Source organism: Phoenix dactylifera, chromosome 7 (genome assembly GCF_051530095.1).
Source record: "Phoenix dactylifera cultivar Ajwa chromosome 7, Ajwa_hap1_PhDact_Kaust_v1.1, whole genome shotgun sequence".
NCBI classification, from domain to species: Eukaryota; Viridiplantae; Streptophyta; class Magnoliopsida; order Arecales; family Arecaceae; genus Phoenix; species Phoenix dactylifera.
The window spans coordinates 33,007,293-33,031,490 of NC_143196.1; the positions used below are offsets into that span (position 1 = coordinate 33,007,293).

Genomic DNA, 24,198 nt, shown 5'->3' on the forward strand with positions numbered 1-24,198 from the left:
TTATACCTCAAAGATCCCGCGAATATTCCCCACCTCGCTTACGCTCCGTTAAGATAAGCCGCGACCTCTCTCCCTTTCCTTATCGAATGCTCGCCACGCCGACCAGCGAGCGGAACCCTCGAAGCCTGCCTGCGCGGAACATCTTAACGTAACCCCACCCGCGAGTGAGAAAACCGATGCCTTATTCCCCTGGCCACCCGCAGAGGGAGCCCACACCAACCTAACCTACTAGCGAGTCAAAACGCGCCACGCGTCCATATAGACCGGCCGGTAAGATCGACCGGTGATATTCGATTGGATGCCGTCGATTTCTTTCTATGTACTGCGGATTCCCCGGCCCCGCACGCCAAAACTTCATTATAAATGCCTCCCTCCCTCCCTCTAAGGGGCTTGGACCGGCCATCCTTCGAGATCAAGTTGTTCTTTCTTTGTTGCTCTCCGCAATCTTTTATTCAACCAGAGCCATGGCTGGGCTTTGCAGCAAATCCGTGGCTCTGGATCTCCTTCTCCTCCTCCTCCTCCTCGTGGCTCTTTCCCCCTTCCTTTCCTGTTCTGCGGAGCTTCGGAGGCTCGACCACCCGTTAAAAAATGATGGCTCTCTCAGCCTTCTAGTGATCGGAGATTGGGGAAGGAAAGGAGCTTATAACCAATCCGAAGTCGCAACTCAGGTGTGAATTCCCTTTGTTTCTCTCTCTCTCTCTCTCTCTCTCTTCTGTTTTTTTTTTTTTTTTGGAGACTTACCATTCATAAAGGAATGCAGTAGTAGCAATCGACATCAATAGAAACAGAAGTAGATGATAATCTCACAACTTTTTTTTTCTTCCTGTAGAGCTTTAGAAACTCTCTCTTTTTTTTGGAAAATTTTATTTAATGATCATGGCGCAAGCAAGCTGATATTTGGTTGGCCACGTTTTCGCCCCTAGTAATTACTACATTGAAAAGACTTTACCAACTATTCCATACAGGCTGACGCACTTCTCTTATTTGGACGCACTTGTTACGTAAGCACACTCTTCAAAGTTAAAACAAAATCGGGTATATTAGTGATAGAAGATAGGAACAATTTATTTATTTATTTATTTATTTTTAGTTAGACTATTGGATACGTGAAGGATTTTTGCCTTCCAAGTCAAGGGATGGAAAACGGCAAGTCATCTTTGGAAGGGCAGCGTCAAGCATCAACCTGCTCAGGGGCAGCTGGAATAAATAGCAGCTATGGTTGAGGGTAGTCATGGAATGTGAATACTAATTGAAGAATAAATTTGTTTGGGACCACTTCTAGGTGGTGTGGAACAAACGTAAGGTTTTGATTAAATTTAATTTATAGAGCTGGATGGGTCCAAAGGAATGTGTCGGCTAAGTTCACAAGAATTGTAACGGTAAGCATAGTATTGAACTCAGAAAAGATCTTTGTATTTTTTACATTATTTTTGTAACGAGATTTCGATCTGTATCTTTTGATGTACAATTTCTTCTGTCATCAGCAATTTCTTATTTCCTTTCAACTTTGTAATCCAAAAATATCTTAGCTCATTTTTGTGCAAGCTAGGTTGCAGAAGTTCTTCTCTCGCCAAGATATTAGTAATACTTGGTGTAAGAATCGATACAGATATGTGTTTAATCCTACATCAGCTACGTACTAAATAGATCTTCAGTACTGATATATTACTAAAAAATTCAAATAACATCTTCTAGCTAGTCTTTTTGGGTAAGATCCGAGTTGTTACACTTGGTGCATCGGAAAATACAAACTAGATGCCAATTACAAAATAAGATTGACGCAGCCTAACTTGATCTGATGCAGATGGGAAGGATCGGAGAGGTGCTAGATATAGATTTTGTGATATCCACCGGCGATAACTTCTACGAAGATGGACTAACAGGCGTCGATGACAAGGCATTCGAGGAGTCATTTACCAACATATACACTGCAAAGAGCTTACAAAAGCCATGGTATGCTGGTAAGTCGTATGTTAAGCAGGTCTCTACCAAGTAATTTTTAGGTGTGAAATTGGACTTGAATCATGTTATTGTGAAATCTTTGTAGTTTTGGGGAATCATGACTATAGAGGAAACGTGGCAGCACAATTGAATCCTATCCTCCGAAAGATTGACAACCGTTGGATTTGCATGAGATCTTTTATTGTTAATGCAGGTGAAGGGATTCTTCATTTGAACTTTCATAACAGGTCTTTATTGGAGGTCATACGCTTCTAACCTCCATTTATTCTTCTTCTTGCCGTTAGAAATTGTGGAGTTCTTCTTTGTGGACACTACCCCGTTCGTCAAAAAGTATTGGATCGATCCAGAGGATGACCACTATGATTGGAGGGGAGTCGCTCCTCGTGAAAAGTATATATCGAATCTCTTGAAGGTAAAATTCATAGGATTGCATTCATCCACTACAAACTTATATGTATGATCACTCCAATATAATTCTGGGGAACAAGTCCATTTTGATTATAGAACAACCAGAACTAAATTTCCTTATACTTCTCATTAGGATTTGCATCAGGCGCTGAAAGAATCCTCAGCAGCATGGAAGATTGTTGTAGGACACCATACCATGAGAAGCGTCAGCGATCATGGAGACACCCAAGAGCTCCTGACACTGCTGCTCCCAATTCTTAAGGTAATTGAAGTTCTATACATTATAGGCATAGGACTAGTTGGGATTCAAGTTTTCATGCTTACAGCTTTAGAAACAAAATCTTGAGTAAGTCCTTCGGTTGCAGTCTAATGAAGTCGACTTGTATATCAATGGGCACGACCATTGCCTACAGCACATTAGCAGCAAGGACAGGTACATGTTTAATTGACTCCTCAAGATTAATATAACTCATTAGAGTTCTTTGATCTTATGGTTTGGATTATAATTGCAGTCCGCTCCAATATCTGACAAGTGGAGGTGGCTCGAAGGCATGGAGGGGTGTCTTCACTCCAAACGCAGATAAACTTCGATTCTTCTATGATGGCCAAGGGTTCATGTCGCTTCAACTAACCAAGACCAATGCCGATGTAGCGTTCTACGATGTCTTCGGCCGAGTCTTGTACAAATGGAGCATGGACAAACAGCTTGACAAGGAAATGTAGGAAGTTAAAAGCACAAAGCATGGCGTGAGCCACTTGTGGTGGCAATAGGCAATGAAGCTAGTAGGAATGTGATGCCTACATGCTGATGTGGTGTTATCTATCATGGGGTGCATGCAGCCCATTAGCTGGAGCAGGATGAGAAGTATGCTAGAGAAAAAAAGATAAACAGAGGAACTGAGGTTTACTTACACCAAATGCACTGGTTTTATTGAAACATAGATAATAATAATATTGATGTTGTTGCAGTTTCTGTATGAGAGTGGGCACACAAGAGGGCCCCCCATTTTTTTGCTTCTCTTTGAGTCAAAGGGGCCTATTTTTCAACTTACAAACTTTGGACCTGGACTATGTGAATGTTGCCATGGGTTGAACCATTGTGCACTTAATGGAAGCTATGATGAGGCAAGCACAAGTGGCTTTGCTAACCTCTTCGAAATTTGGAGTTGGGAGGACTTCCCCAGAATTTTCTTCTTCTTCTGTGTTTTTTTTTTGTTTGTTTGATGAAAAGGAAGGCAAAACAGCCACCCGGCCTTTATTAAATTTCAGAAGAATTTACACTGAATGTGAATCAAGGTAACAAGGACAGAGAAAACAGGAAGGATCATTATGTGGTGGGATGACAGCAGGAAGAAGAAAATGTCATTCAATCTCTAGCAAGATGCCCTTGTATACTTTCGACTTTAGATCAGATACCTCCAAATTTAGAGAAGCTTGTGGTTGCAAAGAGATGACCATTTATTAAAAAAGTGAAGCCTTCCCCAGATGGTTCTGAATCTACTGATCATTTGATTAACCAGAAGTTGCTCTCATGATGTGTTTGAAATTGAAGTCGTGAGGACTATTTGGCCCTTCCTTGGCTGGTTTCTCAAGGAGTATACTTTTTGTTTACCACAAGAAAAAAAGAAGATAAAAAGGAGCAAATTTTTGAACTGAAAAACTTGTGCACAAGTAATTAAAACAGAATCCCTTTCCTGAGAAGAATTTGAACTGAAAAACTTGTGCACGAGTAATTGAAACAGAATCCCTTTCCCGAGAAGAACCAGTGACTTTTGTCATTCCTAAGCAATCACCAAAGGTGCACCCAGCTCATCCTCCCTAACCAAATAAATACTAAAATAAAAAATAGTGGAGATCAGATAAGGACAGAAACTGAATGTTATCTTGATTTATACTCTACATGGATACAGTATGCCGACAATAGAAAAGGACAAACAAGTAGTTTACAGAACATAATTTGAAATGATAATAGGATGGCCACCTAGTCAGCAAGTGGCACAAATTAAAGCAAGCTTAGAGTTGGAGCAAGTGTCATCTTGATGTAGATGGTTCACATAGAGAAAAAAAAACTTTTTTTTTTTTTGGTACACCTCTACGATAAGAATTAGTCTGAACTAGATAATATTGGTACTTGATGCTGCTGCAAAGGATGGGCAACCACGCTTATCCTGTCATTGCCTTCCATGAAATAATGATAATAATAATCTACAAGTGGCTTTTTTAAAAAAAATTTACCATGAAAATGACATGAAAATGGTCCTCATGCATGCCAATGTCATTCATCATAAGAATTCCATTCTTTTTAATTTTCACTTATTCAGCTACTAATTTTTTGGAGGGAGGAAAGACCAATATGACAGTCTTCCGAGTCCAAAACCTTATCTATATACTATGGTATGCGTCAGCATTAGGTAGCATGTCAGAATTAGATAATTGTCCAAGAAAATTTTGTTAGGATAGTGTACCAGGATCAAATTTATAGGCCCATCACAATACACCAACTAGTATTTACATGACTTGTAAAAGAAAACCAGAACAGGGCTTTGATGCCTCACTCAAAATAGCTTCAGGATGCAACAGAATAACAGAGAGAGAAACGATATCTCTCGATCGATCGGTGCAAAGAATTATTCACTCCAACACAGACACCACCCAAGTCCTGGCAATGTCGATAATGTCAGCGTTAGCTTCAATACACTCTCCAATAATACTACTGATGCCGTTTACGCCAAGCTTGTCTCAGCAATACATGAACTTTTCCGACGGCGATGGCTTCGTAAAGATGATATGTTTTGGACGCGATATACTAGATTTCTTACGATCAAAGTTCACCATCTCGATACCAAATCCGTACTAGTGCCACACTAGCACAGTATCAATATGGTGCGGTATTAAATTTTTTTGACGTACCAAGTATCGGTATGCCGTCCGTATCGAATATCAATACCATCTGGTTCGGACCGATACGATATACCATGCTTACGATCATAATAGATGAATGGTTGTTGGGTAGTTTATCTCTTTGGCTGCCAAAAAGAAAATGTAGCTTGGTATGCCGACCACCAGAGTAGTATAAATGAAAAAAAGAAGTAGATCAATATAGAGCCGGCATGACACATTCTAGTGAACACTAATTGCAGGATTATTGCACCAAAGCCAACAAAGCAGTATGGTCTCATGTGTCCTCCATAATATGCTTTCCATCTTGTTGGTTGGTGTCATGTCACAATGATCATCATACATATCCTCTCTTCCTCTCCAGAACCCATAGAAAAATGAATCGTTAAAGCATGGCCAAGAGAGCTTTTGCTACTTTCCAGCTCAATGGCACAACGAAAGAAGCAGCCAAGAGGCATGAAACAAAGGAATCAAAACGGTCTATTGCTTGACATTCACCGCCCCACTTTGGAGGACTGCTTCCTGTGTTGTTTTGGTAGCGTTCGCAACTTTTAATATTTTTAAGGGGGAGATATAATAAAAAAAATAAAATTATGAATAAAAGATGAGGTACAAAAAGATTGGCTGGTTCGGCACAAATAATCAAATTTTTTGCCCTTTTTTCAAAAGTGCTGGCTGAACAGAAAGTGGCCCAACTGGAGCTCTCCAAATGAACATTTGGATCCTTGGAGCAATATTTTGCAGTGTCCAAATTTGAGCAAACAACTTTAGCTAATCACTTAATAAAGATGATGGCCCACCTATGGTCTGTTGTGGGGGGTTTCCGAATTTAGTCCCACATCGACTGAGTAGCGGAAAGGTCTGTACCTTATAATGAGGAGGCTTAAGCCTTTCCTCTCGAGGGCCCTTTTGTGGGACAAAACCGTGAGGGGCGTTGGCGGGTGACCCCTGTACGAGCTTCGCGCCCACAGACAGGTGCGCCCCCTGCGCGAGCTCCGCACCAGCAGGGCATTCTCAAAGCGGACAATACCTCGGGAGGGACGCAGTCGCTTTCGCTGCTCGGATCGGTGGGGGGCTATGCTAGTGACGGGGTGCAAATCCCGCATCAGATGGCGCTAAAAGGAGGGCCTAGCCCTTCGCCTTCCCGGCAAGGAGCCTCTAACCCGCACAGGACCTTCCCGCTGGGGGGCTGTGTTGTGGGGGGTTCCCGAATTTAGTCCCACATCGACCAAGCAGCGGAAAGGTCTGTGCCTTATAATGAGGAGGCTTAAGCCTTTCCTTTCGAGTGCCCTTTTGTGAGACAAAATCGTGAGGGGCGTTGACGGGTGACCCCCGTGCGAGCTTCACGCTCACAGACAGGTGCGCCCCCTGCGCGAGCTCCGCGCCAGCAGAGCATCCCCAAAGCGGATAATACCTCGGGAGGGACGCAGTCGCTTTCGCTGCTCGGATCGGTGGGGACTATGCTGGTGACGGGGTGCAAATCCCGCATCAGGATCCACTTGCGATTTCTGTATAAAAAGATTACGAAGAAAATATTCCTTTCTTTTGGTTCTTTTTTTTTCGTGATGGAAGAAAATATTCTATTCTTTGCCTTGAACTAAAGAAGCTGATCTTGATAGGTCAAAATCCGCTGAGCACCTTTTTCAATTTTAGAATTGTCTATGTTGCTAATGGCTTAAAAATCAAACCTGTTGGCCCACCCAGACTGCATCATCAAAGAGCCCATCAAAATTCCGGCCTAAGTCCCAATCTATAAGCCTGTTGAATTGTACAAAAAAAAAAAAATCCACATAGAATTAGGACGGAAAGGGTGTTGAGTTGATATGAGCCATGCTCAAATGAACTTCTCAATCTAGTAGGAAAAGAAATTCAACTGAAATCCTACTGGATTACCCAAACCAGCCCTGATGAAGTTTTCTTTCCATGTATTTGAAGTGGAGTCAATTAAAGTAGCAGCTTTAGTAATCCCATCCCAAGATTTCTCAATATTTACTCTATAATGGGGAAGTGCAGGAATCCAAGACCATTATGAAAATTGATAGTATTTCCCTTGCCTACTAACCAACAAATATAAACTTTCAAAATATTCCTACTTGATATAACACTTGAGCATACGTGATCAGCAAAGAACTTCACTTGCCATGCACCATCTTTTGATAAATATTTTGCATGCAACAATAAACTTGAATAGGTGATTTGGTTCGGTCAACATTCACCAGCGTAGTTTCGAAACAAGAGCTCTATGTCAAAATGCCCATACCCCCTGAATGCTTGAGTTTTGGAAATGGACTTCATGACCTCATATGCAGAAGCCACTTCTTGCCTAGGGCACCCCACCAAAAAGCACACTGAATGTTATTTTGGGTGGAGCAAACAGATTTGATGATAATTGTAGTAGATGTCATACACAGGAATTGAAGCCAAGACTCATTTGATCAATAAAAGTTTGAGATGGATAAATCAGAGTCTCTGCATTTAATTACTTTCTGTGCCAATATTTTCTCTCTGCCGAACGACAGTTGCAAACATACCAGCAGAAAAAATAAATTGACAGTGCATTTCCTAATTCGAAAGCACTAAAAAAGTTTAAAGGATTTCCCCTGGCAACAGTTCCAAAGGTACATCAAATTTGTTAAGAGACGCATGGAATAATCAAATTGCAATAGCTTTCAGCATAATTTAAAGATCTTTATTTTGGTCATTCATTTCATTTCTTCAGCTCAGCAGGATTGACAAAGAATACAGTCCGCTGGGCTAACCAATGTGGCATAAGAATTGACAAGTCCCCGCATAATCTACAAATATAGTCCTCCCACCTGATAACTGCAAGTGCAAAGTCACTCCAGTCAAAGGAAAGATTTGCATCATCATAAGATATGCGGCCTAAAACTGTCTCGGCAAGTTCGTTATTGCATGGCAACACCAGTTCCAAGTTGCTTGACTTCTCTATCAGAGAATGTTGGGCCGATCCCATGGCAGTGCCAGTTTCTCTTCTTTCTGTAGCCAATTCAGGGGCTTTCCAGTAGTAGAATTGCACCACCTGTGTAAAAGATGGCATTAGCGATCACAAAAATCAATAGCAATAATAGAACATGTTTTAGCGGATGACTCATGCGCTTGAATAATTGAAGATTTCGTATAATCAGTTAGAGCAGATGACGAGACTAGCATTAAATATGGTCCTGGTACTAACACTCCTCACAAAATAACCATGAAGTTTTAAGGGCTAGCCAACCTCAATCTAATTTAATCAGTTATCTCACTGTGAAATAATAATGAATGGTGTGACAAACTCTTTCGAAACCATTTAAATAACAAGCCTCTCTATTGAGTTAGCTTCACCAAACAGAATGTATCAATAGTTGGTTTCTTTAGCAGTTATTTTTGAAAGGGGTCCTCAGTTTAAACCATGAGAGCATATCTAAATCACTTAACCTGCTTGATGAATTACAGAAATAAGCTCATCAGTTTTCATAGAATAATACAAATTTTTCATGGAATGATATGGATTTGTTGCCTTGATAGAGCTAAGCCCCCATAAATGTTTGGATTGCAATACCTTAGTCCATTCAAGAAGCAACAAACAGTGGAATGAGTATAGTAGTTCAAGCAAGATGATCAAAATGCCCATTACCCTCTACAGTCGGTTAAGTAAAGGAGAATAGTTCTTTTACAGATGCTGTCAAGAAGTTACCTGCAGAGCATGCAAACTGTTGATGAATTCCTTCTCAAAAATTTCATTCCCTCTACCAATTTGCAATGGCTTCACGAGCAGCTCCAAAGGGTCATGTGATGTATTAGATATATTATATTTGCCATCATTGGATGAATAGAAACTAAAGCCAAGGATTTGCAATCTGGCACAGCGTATATCAAAACCCGACTCCCCATGAGGAAACCAATACATATTATCAGATGCTGGCAAAGGCAGGTTAGAATTACATTCATCATCTTCCTGGCTCAATAATATCTGAGAGAGAAGAGCGATCAGCTTGGCATCCTCATCATGTGCACTGTCACGGCTGAACCAAAGAGTTAATGTAAGTCTTTCACCATCAATAACCTGTGAAATCATAAGTGGATCAATATCATTGAGAACATTTTTTGACGGTTAAGAACACTAATCATCATAATTCAGGGTTTATTTAATACTCTGACATGTTGAATCATAAAACAAAAGTTCCTGGTACAAGAAAACAAATGTGGCAGCTCTTCTCTAAGATCTCTGTGCAGCAAAGTGAAGGGGCTGGGCTTGGACCAAAAACCCATTTGGTTGCCCATAACCGGGCATCTGAACCAAGTTCAGGCCAGGGTGAGCCCTCTTCAAATGTTTTGTTGGCCCAAAATGGAGCTGAACTGAGTTCGTGCTATGGGCCAACTTAGACCGGAAGCATCTTCAGCCCATCAGGTGCGGAAGCCGCTTCAATGAAGTGGGCTCTGGCTCACCCTACTTACATCAAACCACACAGGCCCTAAGAGCAAACGAGCTTCAAGCCCATTCTGGGCCCCAAAATTCAGGTCCAAACTGATTCAGGGCCAAGATCGCTGACCTTCACCAAGGTGTGGCCCAAAGTCAATATTAAAAAAAAAACATATTCATATACAATTATATTAAATATGTGTATTGTATTATACTGTACTCTACTGAATTGTACTGTATTATCACAATACATAATAGGCCAAGGCTGCCTAACTCTGGGCTAGGCCTAGGCTAAGATAAAAAGGGCATTAGGCCCAAGCCAGGCTCCAAAATCCAGTCCCAAACTAATTCAGACCTGGCCAAGGCCGACCTCAGCCTACCCAGCCATAATTAGCAATAAAATCACATCATGCAGCAACACATTACATACTAGCAATACATTATAAATCAAACCTTATTTATCTAAACCCCTTACTTAGGGGTGAAAGTGGATCGGATAATATTCGTCCGAATCTGTTTTTGTATCCAAAACTATCCGAATATAGATATAAATCTGAACATCCGACTAATATACGTATCCGTATCCATATCCGTCAAAGAAAGATGGATATGGATAGACAACTATTCGATCTGTATCCAAATATCTGATTCCATTTATAGCCCTATTTAATTTTATATATCACTCATAAACTTTTAAGAAGAATAAAATACCATATTAGCATGCTATTAATTCAATTTATCATCTATTTAGTAATATCTTGTCATAAATTTAATTATCCGATTTATATCCATACTTTTGGTATCCGATTTATATCCGTATTCGTTTAAAACAAATATGGATATGAATTTTTGCATCTAACTAACATCTGTATCTGTATCTGTATTCGTCAAACAAAACAAATATGAATATAGATAATTAGTATCTGATTCATGTCCAATCCGATTTCAGCCCTACCCTTACTCATCCAGATCTCTCTTGGCCTCATCCTCCCCAATCTCTTTTCTTATCCTTCTCTCCTCTCCTCACCCCTCCCCTCTTCATTCTCACTCTCCTATCCTCTCCTCTTCCACTCTCTTATCCTCCCTGTCATGTCCAATTGCCTAGCACCTGCTACCCCCCATGGGGTTCTAAAATTTGGTTTTATCCTGAATTTCACTACTAAGAAATTCTTCATTTGTCAGATCATTATATAAGTTATTAATTATTTCTGGTTTGTCTTCCTTTTATTAACTTAATATTGCATTTTCATAAATGTAGAATGCCATAGACTAAGGGCATCTTTTGGAGTATTGACATTTTAAAGCACAAGGAATGCTGCCAAATAGATAAAAGATAGTGACACAATTTCCTGACTAGCAACCATAGGGATATTCATTTCAGCTTGTTCTTGTATAAATGGCATGCTGACAGAGATAATAAATTCAATTAAACCTCATAGAAGACCACATGTGAGAAAATGCTGGCCTCTTTTTGGCTACTATAATCCACATCTACTACTTGCGTTACCAAGATGAACCAGATTCAATTCAAAACATATGAGTACATAGGACCAGAAGACCATGAAATGGAGTAAAATGCCACTAAAGTTTATCAGATCCGGAGATCAAAGTGAATTCATGTATTTAGCAAAAGCAAAAGATAACTCAGCAAGGAATGTTGTGACAAAAGTTTAAGGGAATGGAAACATACCTCATCTACAGAATGAATGTTGCGATTGTCAGCTGTATAGATCACAACATCCTGAAAGAAATAACACATAGTTACTTAACAAAACATCAAACTTTCATCACACAAAATGCTAGATAATTCTATATATATAACTACAATGCCTGCATTGGCCATTTCAAATAAGTACTTCCTTCCATACCATAATATAGTAAACAACAGATTTTGTATAATGTGATAACAAGAAGACTAAAGCTTTTGTATATAACAAAAGGTAGTATCTTTCTAAAGGAAGAGAAGATCACTGATGTACTACTTACTCCAGCGACCGGTACAAGGGACGAAGGTTCCCCTTCTTTAAAGTGAAATATTCCACCTCTGAAATCCTTTCCATGACTGTTTAAGTAGCAAACTGCCTTTTATGAAATAAATGAGAAGTTGTTAGGGAGAATATCAATTGGAATGACTCAAGCAAAAGAACCCTATAAATAATAAGTGATGATTTTTAATAAGGATATCCGAGAATATAATACTAGAAAACTGGGAAACTATATTTTCAGGATTAAAACTAAAACTCTATAGTTCAACTAAATAGCACTAGAATAGTAAAGATGTGCATGAGTTATACAGGACCGACAGAAACAATGAACTCTTGAAGACAAAAGATTCCCCGATTAACGATATCTGAGCACTAACATGAATAAACACCATGTGATTACATTTCATTATTCTAGAAGCTACATAAAGTTGGACATAATACATAAATCCAGACATGTACAAGATAGGGATAATCATGAAAGTGAAACATTCTAGATAATAGGTACAAACCGCAAAATCTCTTTGTTTAAGATAAGGCCTATTGTCATCGCTATGCCATCCAATATATGCGCCTTTGCACCAACTGCATAATGGAAAACCATTTTATCATATATCATGTCGACCAGCCATCACCAATGACAAATTAATTCAGATACATAACACCAGTGACAATTTGTCCAAAGTGACAGATCTAGCTATATAATGAATTAGCTCTGCTCCTCAAATAGATACTTAAAAATTAAACAATCTTGACAAGTAAAGTAAGACCTCAATTTAATACCTCAGTTAGTCCACGTAAAAAACTAAATAATGTATTAAAAAAATTTCAACAGCAGAGTTGTTGATTATGGTATTGAACCATGGAGAGAGTAGTAAAAAGACATCAGGAAAACAATAAAAGTGGTATGTCTGCTCATAGGGAGAAAGGTTGAGGAACATTTATCCCCTGGAAAATTCTTTTTCTTCGGTTGTTTTGTTTTAAAGAACAACTTAAGATATGGAAAATCATTATCCATAATTGCCAGAAAATTCGACCTTAAGTTTTCTCCCAAAAATAGTGCAGAAAATAAAATGCTGAACCATTTTTTTTCTAGAGTATTGAATGATCATGTTTTTTCTACCAAGGAGAACAAATAAAGATTCAAATTTTGTTCCTTTTCCGCAGAAAAGAATCATTCTTTGCCTTTCCTCTTACATAGCTTTCCTTGCAACCAAGAGAAAGCCAACAATGTCTCCAAGTGTTGCACGGGAAATTCCATGCATGATGTCCTTCCAACGTTGAGACAAAAGATAACCCATTGAACTGTCATATTCCCTCAAACCAGGAAAAGGGCATCAAATGTTCCAATGATCTCCGACTATTTTCAACTAGTATCCAATCCAATCTCCAAGAGGCACGATATTAGCTAGAAAGCGTGATGCTATTTCACCAAATATCCTCGAGAAGAAGCAGAGAAGCATTTGAATGGAAAAAAGATGAGGACTTGGGACCTGATGAGGCCGGTGAACTCGATGAAGAGCTCGAACTCGCATCCGAAGAACTCCTCGACCTTCTCCTTGAGTCTCTCCCTGGTGGAGAGAAAAGGGAGAATGAGGTGGGCGCAGTTGGTGGCGATGAGGTGAGAGAGGGTCGTGGAGAAGACGTTGGGGCGATACCCCACCGTGCCGCAGCTCCGGTGGATGAACTCCAGCTCCTAACAAGAAACCCCTCCATAGAATAACTTTTATGCCCATATATAGTAGAAGAGAACGAAGCCGGGGAGGGGGCGGGGGGAGAGAGAGAGAATACCTTACAGAGGTCGGGGGAGAGGAATTGGGGGAGCAGGAGACGGGGATGCTCCGCGGCCGCCATGGCCGCCAATCTGTTCGTCTTCAGAGGGAAGGAGGAACAGCGAAGGGAAGGGTTAGAGGCCGATTCTATTCTTCTGGAGGACCAAGAAGAAAGAGCGGCTTAGGAATAAACCAGGTCTAAGAATCGAAATCAAATCTAATTGCTGTCAGATAATTTTAAGAAATAAATATAAATAAGACATAATTATGTTAATTAAACTTGTTTACATTGGCATAACGACTTGTATTTCAAAAAAAATATAAAATTTTTTATAGCTCAAAGCTTTCGTTTATGTCTATAGTTTTTCAAAGAAAACAGTTGTTGTAAAATATAAGGAAAATTCAGAAATTATATCTAAAAAAGAGCTTACTTGGGGCGTAGTTATTTCAATACGTGAATTTTCCAAAAAATAAAAAATACCTCCTCATAGCAATTTTTGCAACGAAAGATAAGATTTTTTTTTTCAGAGTCCTTTATAAATTTAACCTCTTGGAACTCAAATTATCCCTCATATATCTAACAGTATATTCCTCAATATGTATGTAGCCTGCCAAAAATTGTGGTCAACTGGAAGAGACAAGCTTGCCTAAGCATGGAAGGAGAAACATTAAGGTTGGCAAAGTTGAGGTGGGATTCATTGATAAGGATAATATCTTAGATTGCAATAAAAAAAGAATGATGGGGTTGAAGATGAGGTGCGATTGGTAAAGAGTTGCGAAGGAGGTGCGATTGGCAGGAGTGAAGATGGAGAGGTCCCCCCAAGGTATGACACTACCACCTACATCTCTCTTCTCTTTCTCACTCTCGCCACTTTGCTCTTTTAGGATTGCAGCCCCTCTCCCTCATAACCTTCTCATGAGTCACACCTCATATTCAATCCTGCCTCCATCTTCTAGGATGTTATCTCTACAATAAAACTTACCTTAATTTCATCGACAATGCCGCTCTACTTTCTTTAGCAGCCTCTCACATCTCTCGGAGCTCATCTTGTGAAGCTAGTTTTTAGCACTGCATGGATCTGAGGCCGGTTGAAAACCAGAAGCAAGTCCCATCTAATTTTGCATTTCAAGACTTGGAGTGCATTCATTCCCCAGGTTTGGTTGCTGCTCCTTCGGGCGTTGCAAAGTACTCCTTGAGTGGTACAGACTTTCTTGGTGGAGTCCACTTTCGGGGGGTGCTTGCTTGATCAGAATCTATTCTATAATTGAATAGCTGAAGTGTTACTTAACTTAGTAGTAGAAACTCGGATCAGTTAGAAGCTCAAGCGGTAAAGAGGCCCGCACAGAAGAGGGAGAGGCCCTGTTTTTCAGACATAAAATTTTGGTCCCCTGTCTCGGCTACAAGCTCAGAATTTCAGTCTTCAGCTACCACATCAAGGAAATATGTTGTTAGATATATCAGAAATAATTTATTCCGGGAGAGACTAAATGTGGATGGGACTAGGGGGAAAAAAAATCCGGCCTTTTGATACAATATCAATTATGAAGCGATCTTTTTTTTTAGCAAAATTCATATCCACCAAACATAACTATTTCTACTCTTATTCCTCAGCCACATGCAGCCTTGTATTTACAGCACCACGCTAAATCTTGGTTGGTTCTCAACTATGGTTTGCTTGCTTGGTTGGCTATCTTGACAATAATAGATGAAACGAGAAGTTGAAGTGCCCACCATTTGGCTGGAGTAACCAAAGGTGCAACAATTGGAATGGCATTTTCTACCTAGCGTGAGGATATTTCTAAGGATTCGTTTGGCCAGCGTATGGGCATGACAGAAAAACATAGAGCTATGGAGGAATTCGAGGGACGGTTTTCTGTCCCAAGAATTGCAAGAGGTTAAATACTGGTAGACACAGTTCAGTATCTCAAAAATCCTCAGATTGCGGATCGGCCGCAGCCCCTGTCGCTCCGTCCTTCTGCCTCACTCAAGTTAGCTCCATCGTATATAAATCAAGTCATATAACTAAAATGCAACTTGAAAAAGTTGCATCAAAAGGCATATAATTCAGTAAAGCATGACCTGATGCCAGTCGGTATAGATGGATGTAGAAACCTGACCTTTATGTGAATGTCAATAATAAGCAACCGAGAGAATTATGCAACTCTGCAAATCAAAAAAGCCACAACTTATACAAGGCTTCTCAAACAAAAGTTTAAACAACCACAGAATCTAGAGAATTATATCAGCGGAACCAAACAGGTGCAGTCTGCTTCTTTAGCCTTCAACCTAGGAGGCATAAAAATAAGCCATCAACCAAACAATCTTCCACAAGTGTCATGCTATTACAATCATACTTCAGGGTTTTGTTTGGTTGCCGAGAAGGTGACAAAAAAAAAGAGAAAGATTCTAGAATTACTAATTTTCTTCGCTTCCTGATGCAAACCACACTGCCAATCAAAACCACATAAAACTGAAATCCAACCAAATCTGATTACAGTACGGAATATAACGCATCTCCATCCAAAGACAAGGACATTCAACAGAATAGAACTACAAATTCGGTTATACCCAAACAAGGCGTCAGAGCCCAAGGGCAAAAAAGGATTCCTGTGGTTTTTCTTCAAGTCAGTTATCTAACCAGCGGGCATCATACTTATACCTCAATAGGTGCATGAAACCAACCACAAACTAAAATGCACTTCCTAATAGAAATAAGATTACTGGAAATAAAAATGTAAGGTACAAGATTAACTGAAACCCAAATTAAAACGAAATTTATAAGCTACAATTCTGAATACAAGTCCAAGTCTTTGCAAAGAAGAAAATAATAACGAACAGGTTGGCTGAATTGTGTCCACTAATGAAAAGAAGAAAAGAACAAAGAAAGCCATATCCTCCTGACGTAACAATAGTTCCTTCAAATTGCTTCCCAGTCCTGCAGAATTAGAAGCATTTCCTGTGCACAATCGATGGGCCAGACTCATCATACTCAGCCTTTGCAATCCACATCTGCCATCATGGACAAATTCTCATGAGTGCTTTTCGTCAAACAAGAAAATGAACATTAATAAATAATTCTACAATAAGTGAAATCCTCAAAAGCAGTATTATTCAAATGTTCAAATCACTTGATTATTCTGGAAAAGCTCATATCGCCCTTTCTTTCAGAGAGATGTTCATGTGATTGCCAGTATGCATATGGGTGTGTAAGTCTGTCATAATGAGTGTGTTCTAGAAAATAAAATTGTGGCAATCCCACTCACCTGCTGGAAAGTGCTAAGAGATGCTAAGATGGAGCCTCCAATCCAAACACTGTACTTTCTCTCAGGGGGAGCAACCACCTTTATCTTCATGCTGCTTGGTGCCAGGGCAGTGATCTCCTTGCTCATCCTGTCAGCAATACCTGGGAACATGGTGGATCCACCACTCAGAACGATGTTGCCATACAGATCTTTCCTAATATCGACATCACACTTCATGATGGAGTTGTAAGTGGTCTCATGAATGCCTGCAGCTTCCATTCCAATCATTGATGGCTGGAAAAGAACCTCCGGGCAACGGAACCGCTCGGCACCAATGGTGATCACCTGACCATCAGGTAACTCGTAGCTTTTCTCCACAGATGAGCTGGTCTTGGACATCTCCAGCTCCTGCTCATAGTCTAGAGCGATATATGCCAGCTTCTCCTTCATGTCTCTCACAATTTCACGCTCAGCCGTGGTAGTGAAAGAGTAACCACGCTCTGTCAGAATCTTCATGAGAGCATCAGTCAGATCACGCCCTGCCAAGTCCAGACGGAGGATTGCATGTGGAAGTGCATATCCTTCATAGATGGGGACTGTGTGGCTGACACCATCCCCAGAGTCCAGTACAATACCTATACAAGCAAACACCCAAAGAGGGAAAATGATGCATACAAGCATCATAATTATGATTGACCACGAAAGGAAAAGCATCATAGAATAAAATATAGCAATATCCAGAAATCTTCGATTAAATTGCAGAATCAAGTCATTTTCTGTGATAAGAGTTTCCAATTCTTTCCAAAATATCATTAAATTCAGATTCTGACAACTTTTGGTGGAAGAGTTAGAAGAGAAACTATGATATGGTCTAGAATCAAAATATCTACCAACTCAGCGTTTAAGAATTTAAACCGAACAGACTAATGATATAAAGAAATGTCCCCATTCAAAAACCACAAGTGATCAATGCTGATCTTTCCCACTACCTTTTAATTAGATGACGGCATTGGTCAGTTGAAAACAAAAAATGTAAACAATAACGTAAACAAAAAGCACTTGGCATAAGTTTGTATTTGCAGAATATGAAATGTAAAAAATTTGAAAGATCCAACTAAGAAAAGTGACAGTTTACAAGCTTACAAAAGGCTCATCACGAGATAATGCACACTAGATGAAATAGTTGTGTTTGCAGTTGCTTTTACAGTAAAGATTACCAAAACGTTGTCTTGACATGCCAAGATATTCCATCCTTTAGCAAAACTCTTTGTGAACTTAAGTTCATAAGTAAACAAAAATTATCTTGCAGACAACTAGCAAAAGACATTTAAACAAGAAAATGTTTTCATTCAAAATAAGCAATTGGACCAAAAATATAAGAAGTGTTTGCCCAACTGCAAATTTACCCCTGCAAAGTTGCAATTTGCATATTTACCTTTAAATCCAATTCTTTTTGCATATTTAACCATGTCATCACCCTCCGTTAAGTACATTTAGACAATGCAGCTAAACTGCCACCAGCTCCAAAATAATTAAATCAATAAAATATTTAAGAGCAGAATTGAACCTCGGGCCGACCCGACCCAACCCATTTGCACCCCTACTAACCATTGGTTAAAACACAAACCTCCTAAGCACCAAGACAACATATGGGGATGGATTCATTTTACTTATATTGAATGAGTCGAATTATTTCTACTAGCTCACAAATTTGAATATTCAATTTTTTTCTTTAATAAAAATAAACAAAATACATACTTCATTTATTATTTTGGATATTTTGTAAACTTTACTTTTTAAAATAATTAAGAACTGTTAATTCGTTCTATTAAAATAATTAAGAACTATTAAATCGTTCTATTAGTTGTACAGAATTCTACATCATATCTTAACTTTTAATAATTTTCTCTAAAAAATTAAATGATCGATGTTTGTTTTATTCTATCATTTTGAATATTTTGAAACTTTACTATTTTAAAATATTTTAAGTGATATATTTTAATTATTTTAAAATAAAATTCATATCTTTTAATTATTTTAAGTAGTAAAATTTTGAAAATATCTAGAAAATAAAATGAAATATCTTTAAAATCTCTTATTTTCTATCAAAGAGATAAGAATATCAAACTATTGATAAATTTTTATTTTAATTATTGCTCTTTAAATTGCTTGAGTCTACATTCTAGGCTAATTTTTAATAGTAGAATAAATGTAAAGTAATCATAAATTATCTTTTTAAAAATATCATGACAAGTTAACATATAGTATATAAAAATGTGTAGAACTAATAAGACTAATTGTTATCTTTTGATTATTCTGAATAGTGAAGTTCCAGAAGTATCCAAAAGTAAATTGTAGTATGTATTTTGTTTATTTTTTTAATCAAAAAGGAAAAAATTGACTATTCAAATATTATAAGGTAGCATAAATAAGTCAATTCAGTCAATATAAGGAAAATGAATCATCAATTTAAGCTGTCATTAAATGTAGTCTGGGAAGCTAAGAGGTTGTGTTTTAGCTGATAATTAGTGGTTTGATTCAGCTCTTAAACATTATTTTGATTTAAATTTTTTGGATCTGGTTTTGTGAAGCTAAAAATGTCATTTCCTAAATTTAGAAACGGTTTAATGGCTTTGTCTGGCAGTACCTAATGGAAGATGATGGTAGGGTAAAAATACAAAAAGAAATTGCAACTTTGCATGGGTAAATATGCAATTGGATATATATATATATATATGCAAAAATCTCAAAATATAAATATACAAAAGCAAATAACATGTTTTACCTGTTGTGCGACCACTAGCATACAAAGAGAGAACAGCCTGGATAGCAACATACATAGCAGGAGTATTGAAGGTCTCAAACATGATTTGAGTCATCTTCTCACGATTGGCCTTGGGGTTGAGAGGTGCCTCGGTGAGGAGAACTGGGTGTTCTTCTGGGGCAACACGAAGTTCATTATAAAATGTATGGTGCCAAATCTTCTCCATGTCATCCCAGTTGCTCACAATACCATGCTCAATAGGGTACTTCAAAGTTAAAATACCACGTTTGGATTGTGCTTCATCCCCAACATATGCATCTTTTTGGCCCATGCCTACCATCACCCCGGTGTGACGTGGACGGCCAACAATGCTAGGGAAAACAGCCCTAGGAGCATCATCTCCAGCAAATCCAGCCTAGAGAGAAACAAAATGATAAGAATGTATGGTATGACCCATCTAAGAAATTCCTATCCATTACAGTTAGAGGGAAAACAGCCCTTAAGTGTGTTGTCTCTCTCTCTCTCTCTCTCTGAGGGGGAGGGTTGGGGTGTTGGTTAGATAGATGCATGAAATTGCGCCCCTAATGTCATTATCAATAAGAGCACTGTCCTAATGGAGATGAGGCATAGAATTTAAGAAGCATAGGCATTTTCCTAGAAACAATTGCCCTAAATAAGATGAAGTATCATTTGTTTGTACCTTCACCATCCCGGTTCCATTATCACACACAAGAGGCTGAATATCCTCAGTGTCCGCCATCTTCTATCTCTGCCAGAGCAAGAAACTAGTTCAGATCCAGAGCAATTACCAAATACAGAGAAAAGATAAAACAACCTGTGACACCTATACAAATAGGTGTATCAACAGCTTCTGATAGATGTATAAACAGTTGTATCTAAACATGGTGATCATAAAATAAAACTCTATCCCATATTATCCTTTGACAAATTACATTTAGCTGAAGAAGTCCTTCCTAATTTCTTTTTTCGTGTTTTCTTTACAAAGCTGTAATATCAGATTCAATCAAGATGATCACGCTTACCACAAATACTTGCTATTTCGGAATAGCAACATCTATCAAGTAATATATTCTTCATAACTTCCAGAAGCAAGATGGAAACCAATCCTGTCCAAGAATCTCTACTGCAGTTCCATACTTAATTTCAATACATTTTATAGCTTCAGTGCAATCAGACATGGATCCATTTTGACCCACCCAAGTTCAAGCCCAGAACCAAAAGCTAGTATGTTCCAAAACTACATCTAAAAAAGGATATGGTACGAACAATCAATACATTTCTCAGGACATCTGATTTCCAAGAACACAGATAAAAACTTTTGGAAGAGTGTATAATTCACCATTAGATTAAAGCATGAAACTATCAACTCATACAGTTTTGAAATTAGAAAATTTGAAAAATTCCAATTTTTGTCTAAGCAGATTGTGCCAGTGACTAATGGAGATTGTCAAAAAAAATAAGTAAATACCTAAAAACATAACACACATTTTTTTTCTTACTAGAAAAAGCTGCTGCAATATCAACTCTTGTTCCTTATTATTTACAGTGACTATTACTGCTATATTAGAAATAGAAATGTTGAATAATATGATTACAATGCTTTGTACTTCCATTATTAGTATCAGACATTGTTGTTAAAATTTTACAATTCCCAGTCTGGATCTTACAATCCAGAAAAAAATGGCCCTAAATGATTCAGATCCAATCCTTCGATCACGATCGGGGTAGGATCACAAAATTTAGATCCATATGACAGACTTTTTACATTCCTTTGGAATTATAGATTCAGCTTGACTATGCTGACTGCATATCAAATTATGGGTATGTCTAGTTTCTATAAATTATGGGACTATGTGACTTTTAAATTACTTACCACCAATAAGTGTTGAGAAGTAAAATTAGCAGGCCTATTATTGGAGTTCAAAGACCTAAAAACAACATGCAAATATTTGTCTTTTACAGCCATATGTTAAAGATTTGCCCATTTTTTCTCAAAAAAAAAATTCTACCTAAAAGAATAATTAAATTGATAGATTATATATAATCAAACAAAATAAATCATTCATTAGACATGCTATATATGGGTCTATATTGGTAAACACTAGTATTGTCATATGTGTGGCTTTCTATTCTCCATTCATTTACTTTATAGTTGACTGAACTTCAATTTCAAATTTCTTTTATATTCAAAAAGTCCTAAAGGAAATTAGAAGAAAAATCTTACAATCTATGACCCAATTATCCCATCTAATATTAGCCCCCTCTGCAATTTAATACTTGATTCTGATCTTAAAAATATAGGTATCAAACTCATTTGACAACAGAAATGCAACAAAAATAAAAGATAAGAGTAATTTTTGCCTATTTAAAATAATCTTCACGGTTCATTATTTGCCATTTGTTTCTTCTTAAGGCCAAATCCTCTGAAATAGATAGCATCTTCAACTCCCTTCTACTTACTTTCAAATCCTTGACTATACTCTACAGATCAGTTTGGAAGACAAGTTGTTAGTTCTTAGCACATCTTTGGTTCTATATCAATTCCAACTAATCACAATCTATGAACTTTTCTTTGGTCTAGATAGGTCTAAACCATCATGCTCTCAAACTCATGCTACAGATTCCATTTAGCATTTTCTAATTAATCAAAAAATGTTTCTACCTCATTTCCACCTTGTATATCTTTTACAGTCTTACTATTGGATCATATTCATTTTCGGTTCCATTATAAATCATGGATGATTTTTCACCAGGATTCAGTATCTTTCTGTTGTTAAAACTTCTATCATCATACAATATCAAATTGAATTCCTAAATTTCTTGGTACATGTATTATTCAAATGCACCCGAGCTGCATATCAAGCTTGATCTGCAAAAACCAGTGTAGTTCGTCACAACATTATCATTGTGTTTTTTCCTTGATGCATTTTATTGATGTCCAAAAAAAGTCCACCTTGCTCAATAATTTATCCTTGGAGCTCCGGTAAGTATCTATCAGATTCTAAAGTCATACTGCTTTTCAGCCTCATCGAGGACTCCTAAATCCTTTTGTTATCTTGATACTAAAGGCTCCACTACTTGCATCACCGTTTGTACGGACATTCCCCTGACTCGAGACTTTTAGCATAACAATCATTCAAAAAGATACGTAGAATTTCTCCATTTTACAGCTCATCATTGATAAACCTTTCCTTCGGCAGTAATACATATCGCTAACAGGAAAACAAAAGGAATCACGAGCAAAAACTAAGAACCCAACATAAATTTTGACGACACTCACAGAACTGAATAAATCAAAGAAACATCCCAATGACCTTCTTACTAATAGAAACCAACTCCCAAATATAGAACAAGCAACGGTACCGTCAACAAACTTGCTTCTAGAATCTATTCTAGTGCGATCAAGAAACCAGCATTCCTTACACATTGTCCAAAAGCAACAGAAAAAGTTATAATACCACCAGTCAAAATGAACAACAATCCATTGAGTGATCCACCAAGAGTTACGAGTAAAAGTAGACTACGCATCCAGTTAAACCGATGTCACAAACCAAAAAAGATCAACAAACCAAGAGACGCAAATCAACGATCATTCCTTTGATAAACTTGATCATATCCAGAAAAGAAAAGGGGAAAAAAACAACAATATCAAAGAACCAAACTTTTAGCTCACAAAATCCTCCACAAAAGAATACCTAAAACGCCGATCAAGGACAATGCAATGAGAACCAAACACAACGAAACCAGATGAGAATGTTTACCAGATCGGGCGGCGATTCTTGACAAGAATTCGGAGAAGAGGAAAAAAGGGGGCAATGGATCCGGGGATGGTTCGAAACCCTAGATTTCAACCGCGCTGGAGGAGAGCCCACCGATTTCTCTTCGCGCGCGCTCTCTCTCTCTCCCTCCCTCCCTCTCTCCCCGTTTGTAGGGTTGGGAGATTATAAAAAACCGGGAGAGGATCGCGCGGACGAGAGCGCGCGGAGGCCCGCTTCACTCGCCGCCACTAGCTGAGCAACTGTCGCCTGCGCCCAATGACCGGGTTTTATGCAACATTTGGGTTCCCTTTCGGTTTGGGTTTGGGTTTAAGTTTGGGTTCGGGTTCGGGTTTGTTGGGTTGGGTTCAAGATCAACTCTGACCAAATGTGACCACCAGTCACTGGACAGTTCAGGTGCAAGGCTTTACCATGGGCATGAGATATGGAGCTAGGGCTGGACAGCAAGTGATCCATGCTATCCACTTGTGCTGCTTAAGCATCAAATGATTGAAATAGATGTATAGTATTCATTTTCAGATCTCGGGAGGTTAATAACCATGTGAATTTGGAAAGTTTTTAAAGACATTGAAACCTTTAGTGAATCACTGAATCTTAAGCTGTTTCTTCCTTAGAGTGTTTCTCAATTGTTAGATCTATGATAGTATCGCATTTTAGTTCGGATAATCGCTAGGGTGTTATGTGGCCTTTTTGTCTACCAATGACCATAGGACCATATTAGTTTGGTATAAATGTATCATCTATAAGATTTAGCTGTTTTAACATAACTACAAAAAGTAATGGAAATGAGTCCCTTGATAATAACATCTGCTTAGAAGGCTTTGATATTGCAATTGCTTTCTGTTGTATAGACTTCTTTGCCCCATTGAGGCATCCCAAGTCAGACGAGCTACAAGCTCGAGTTCACACCCTAGTGTGGACCTTGATCGGGTTTACATCTGGCTACCCACCT

The 24,198-nt window shown here is 38.4% G+C and overlaps 3 protein-coding genes across 3 annotated transcripts; 1 reads left to right on the top strand and 2 right to left on the bottom strand.

Annotated features, from left to right (window-relative positions):
• The first annotated feature begins 351 nt into the window (after positions 1 to 351).
• LOC103713258 (purple acid phosphatase 4-like) lies at positions 352 to 3,338 on the top strand. The gene is made up of 7 exons (XM_008800125.5): positions 352 to 668; positions 1,805 to 1,961; positions 2,048 to 2,155; positions 2,247 to 2,374; positions 2,504 to 2,632; positions 2,736 to 2,803; positions 2,883 to 3,338. Exons 1-7 carry the CDS (start codon positions 465 to 467, stop codon positions 3,091 to 3,093), a joined length of 1,005 nt encoding a protein of 334 aa, XP_008798347.3. The 5' UTR covers positions 352 to 464; the 3' UTR covers positions 3,094 to 3,338.
• Positions 3,339 to 7,720: 4,382 nt separating this feature from the next.
• On the bottom strand, positions 7,721 to 13,661 carry LOC103713247 (2-oxoglutarate (2OG) and Fe(II)-dependent oxygenase superfamily protein). The gene is made up of 7 exons (XM_008800116.5): positions 13,462 to 13,661; positions 13,164 to 13,366; positions 12,183 to 12,255; positions 11,675 to 11,770; positions 11,379 to 11,429; positions 8,963 to 9,331; positions 7,721 to 8,308 (listed from the first exon to the last, which is right to left on the bottom strand). Exons 1-7 carry the CDS (start codon positions 13,522 to 13,524, stop codon positions 7,976 to 7,978), a joined length of 1,188 nt encoding a protein of 395 aa, XP_008798338.1. The 5' UTR covers positions 13,525 to 13,661; the 3' UTR covers positions 7,721 to 7,975.
• Positions 13,662 to 16,142: 2,481 nt separating this feature from the next.
• LOC103713238 (actin) lies at positions 16,143 to 23,497 on the bottom strand. Its single transcript, XM_008800105.5, has 5 exons — positions 23,232 to 23,497; positions 20,150 to 20,218; positions 19,471 to 19,864; positions 16,707 to 17,320; positions 16,143 to 16,452 (listed from the first exon to the last, which is right to left on the bottom strand). Exons 2-5 carry the CDS (start codon positions 20,207 to 20,209, stop codon positions 16,387 to 16,389), a joined length of 1,134 nt encoding a protein of 377 aa, XP_008798327.1. The 5' UTR covers positions 20,210 to 20,218; positions 23,232 to 23,497; the 3' UTR covers positions 16,143 to 16,386.
• Between the last annotated feature and the right edge of the window lie 701 nt (positions 23,498 to 24,198).